Raw genomic sequence first — 3162 nt, 5'->3', positions numbered from 1 at the left:
TATATATGTCGTTGCATGAGATAAAAGTCCCAGAAGAGACGCGATCGTGTTGCGCATTTCATAAACATTAATTGTTGCATGAGGCATAGATCACTTAGGAAACAGTACAAATATAACCAAGAAAATCCAATAATCTACATTTTCTTTACTTTTGCAAGATATATATATTGAATTTTTAACATTAGTATACAGTGTTCTTAATAAGATATAAACCACAACTTTATTTTCATCTTGTGAAAGTATATAGAATGATATTATACAAATAAATAATTATTATTTAATATTTTCTTATAAGCAGCTCGTAGGTTGTTCTAAACCAGAAGCTCTTCCTCCAGCATTAACACATGAAGCTTCAGCTGGATGATTGTTGTAACTTAGATTCACATTTTCAAGTGTTATTCCACTGCATGGATTCACTTTGCTACAATCAAATTTCACTCCAACTTCTGTAGCTGATGTTCCATGTATATCTTGATACGTTATATCACTTATCTTTATGCCCGATCCCTAAAAAAACGAAAATATAATATTAGATTAAGGGAACATGATCTAATTTTATCATAAATCTTATCGTCATTATGCTAAGTTTAAATGTTTAATTATTACCTGATGAGGACAACTTTCATGATTAGGGCAGTAATTTTGGTCAATAATAATAGGATTTTGAACATCAGTCATAACTATATGCTGAAAACGAACACCTCTAACAAATCCATTGCTAGGCCTTGCCCAAGTTTTCACTCTCACACCATTCTCTGTTCCAGTGAAGGTAACACTCTTTATTGTCACATTTTGGACTCCTGGCTCTTGTAATTTCCAACCTAAGCTTCCAATGCTGCACCAATTTCAATTAATTTGGATATAAGCCAATCAAAAATCATTTATCATTAAACTTACTAATTAAATAGGTATTTGATATTATGTTCCAAACCTGATTCCATGACCAGGGCCACAAGCAATGCCTTCAATCCATAAGTTAGAATTTCCAGGGCCAATTGAAATACAATCATCTCCAGTACCAATATGAGAGTTCATAATACTGACTCCTGTCGATAATTGTACATGAATTCCATCGGTGTTAGGGCTGTTTCCTGGAGCTGAGACCTTTACTCCTTGTAGCTTCACGTTTTTGCATCCATCTACCAAAATGTGAAACATTTGGCTATTTTGTGCAGTTACTCCATTGATTATGATGTTGTTCGAGTTGTAAAAGGCCAGTGCCTGCACCAAAATTTAAATGTCAAATTGAAACAAAGATGATTGTTTGATGAAACAAACCATCAAAACTCTCTAGTAAATTGCAAATTTCTAGGGTTTTTTCCTCTCTTTTAGAGCATTCTTATAATAGCTTGAACTGGAATAAAGTATTCCCTCCGATTCAATTTATGTTATAAACACGACATAGAATTTCAAATTTTTTGAAATAATATTTACAAATTTTGAAACTAAATAAAAGTACTATGAGTCACAATAATTAATAATTTTAAAATTATTTGAAAAAATCACTTGAGACAATAATCGTAAAAAGAACTTCTTTGACTCGACAGATAGTAATAATGTTAGATAAAATGAAACAACAAAGGAGTATAACAAAACATACCGTGGTGCCTTCGGGACAATTCTTGCCGGAGGTTTTGCAAGCCCAAAGGCCATCACCTTGACCATCAAAGGTTCCACCATAGATGGAAACACCTTTAACTTTTTCGAATTTGATCCAATTTCCAGCATTTCCAATTACATTATAATCAGAGGGAGCTAAGAGAGTGCCATCAATACGTATAGTAATAGCCTTGCTCTTGCATGTTTGGCCATAAAAGTATGCATTACGAATCAAGTAACTTCCACGTGGCACGTAAATAGTGGCCGCGCTAGTAGATGCACAGGCTGCAGTCCATGCACTAAGAAATGCTTTTGATGAATCAGTTTTTCCATTGGATTTTGCTCCAAATGTTTGGACATTGTACATAGTATTTGCTGCTGCTGATAAGTGGAAAAGGAAGATGAAGAGAATTAGGAAAATTGCTAAGGGACTCATTTTGCTCAACATTTTTGTTTTCTAGATGTGGGCTTGGAAAAGTGATGAGGAGTTTGAGTTGTTTAGAGGGATATTAATAGGCTTTGGGTTATTTGTGTGCCAATATCAGTGTTGTATTTTCATGAAAAAAATAGAAGTTAAAAAACGTAAACTTTTTTAATAGACGCTTTTAGGCTTCAATGAAAGTTAGGTTTTGGGGCGGATTAGTGGCGAAGCCAGAAATTTCACTAAGGGTGTTCAAGATTTAATATACACGTATAAAAAGCAATTTTTGATTTATATACGCAGTATAATCTTTTATATACATAATATATAATTTTTCGATGAAAGGTGTTCAACTGACCACTCTTCACTGTATATTGCTACGCTACCGGGCGGAGTAGTGGGTTTTTCTCCCTATTTGGTCATGTAGGAATTTGGGAAAATAAGACTTGAGATACCTACGCAACATACTCAATCACAGGGGAAAATCTACCAATTATTGTTGGCACCTTATTTCAAGGAGAAAACTGAGGGGGGGAAGTTAAAACAGATGAGCAGCTTATGTTTCTTATACATTTGAATATTAATTAAATGTCTTGTAATGTTTTATTATATACTCCTATAAAGACTTAAAAGACATAAATTTAACACCCATAACGCTTTGCATCCCTCCTTTTCCCATTTAAAATTAAAACTTGTCCAACAGACACTTCAAGAGGGAATTAATAAAATGACATGAGAAGGCTATTTTGTTGTTTCTAAAATGCATTTACAAATTAAAACAATTAAAGGAATTGATCCTTCCATTTGATATATTGAAATTTTACATAGCACTGTTAATTTGGCAATGCATTATTAGGTGAAGCTCTAAAATCACGTGCATGTATTAATTACTAAGTACTCCTATTGAATTAGGAACTAAGTATAGGGGAACGGGTCAAAAAATATATTAGGTGGATACTATTACAAGTTTGAGTTCCTAAGTTGACTGTTGTTTATGGATAAGGAGATTCCTTGTGGTTCATGGATTATTTTAGTCTATGAGGAACATAGCCTACTAGGTATTTGGGAGCAATAGTTGAGCTTAAGCAAAAGCACACGTATGGTTATATTGACATAACTTTACATATGAAAATCTAGAAAGG

General features: G+C 33.4%; 1 protein-coding gene across 1 annotated transcript; it reads right to left on the bottom strand.

The window, feature by feature from the left end:
- Nucleotides 289-2035, bottom strand: LOC109236255 (polygalacturonase-like). Its single transcript, XM_019402450.1, has 4 exons — nt 1601-2035; nt 932-1221; nt 607-835; nt 289-507 (listed from the first exon to the last, which is right to left on the bottom strand). The coding sequence occupies exons 1-4, from the start codon at nt 2033-2035 to the stop codon at nt 289-291; spliced, it is 1173 nt and encodes a 390-aa protein (XP_019257995.1).

The sequence above is a fragment of the Nicotiana attenuata genome, chromosome 12 (assembly GCF_001879085.1).
Source record: "Nicotiana attenuata strain UT chromosome 12, NIATTr2, whole genome shotgun sequence".
Classification (NCBI taxonomy): Eukaryota; Viridiplantae; Streptophyta; class Magnoliopsida; order Solanales; family Solanaceae; genus Nicotiana; species Nicotiana attenuata.
Note: the sequence above shows the minus strand (reverse complement) of the source record. Positions and strands in the feature narration are given on the sequence as shown.

Bases quoted from the DNA above. Each gene is read 5' to 3' on its own strand.
- LOC109236255 (XM_019402450.1), bottom strand. From the start codon at position 2,035: ATGAGTCCCTTAGCAATTTTCCTAATTCTCTTCATCTTCCTTTTCCAC. The intron at 1,222-1,600 runs GTATGTTTTGTT...ATTTTGGTGCAG, and splicing joins ATTGTCCCGAAGGCACCACG to GCACTGGCCTTTTACAACTC. The intron at 836-931 runs GTTTGGAACATA...AAATTGGTGCAG, and splicing joins GGCCCTGGTCATGGAATCAG to CATTGGAAGCTTAGGTTGGA.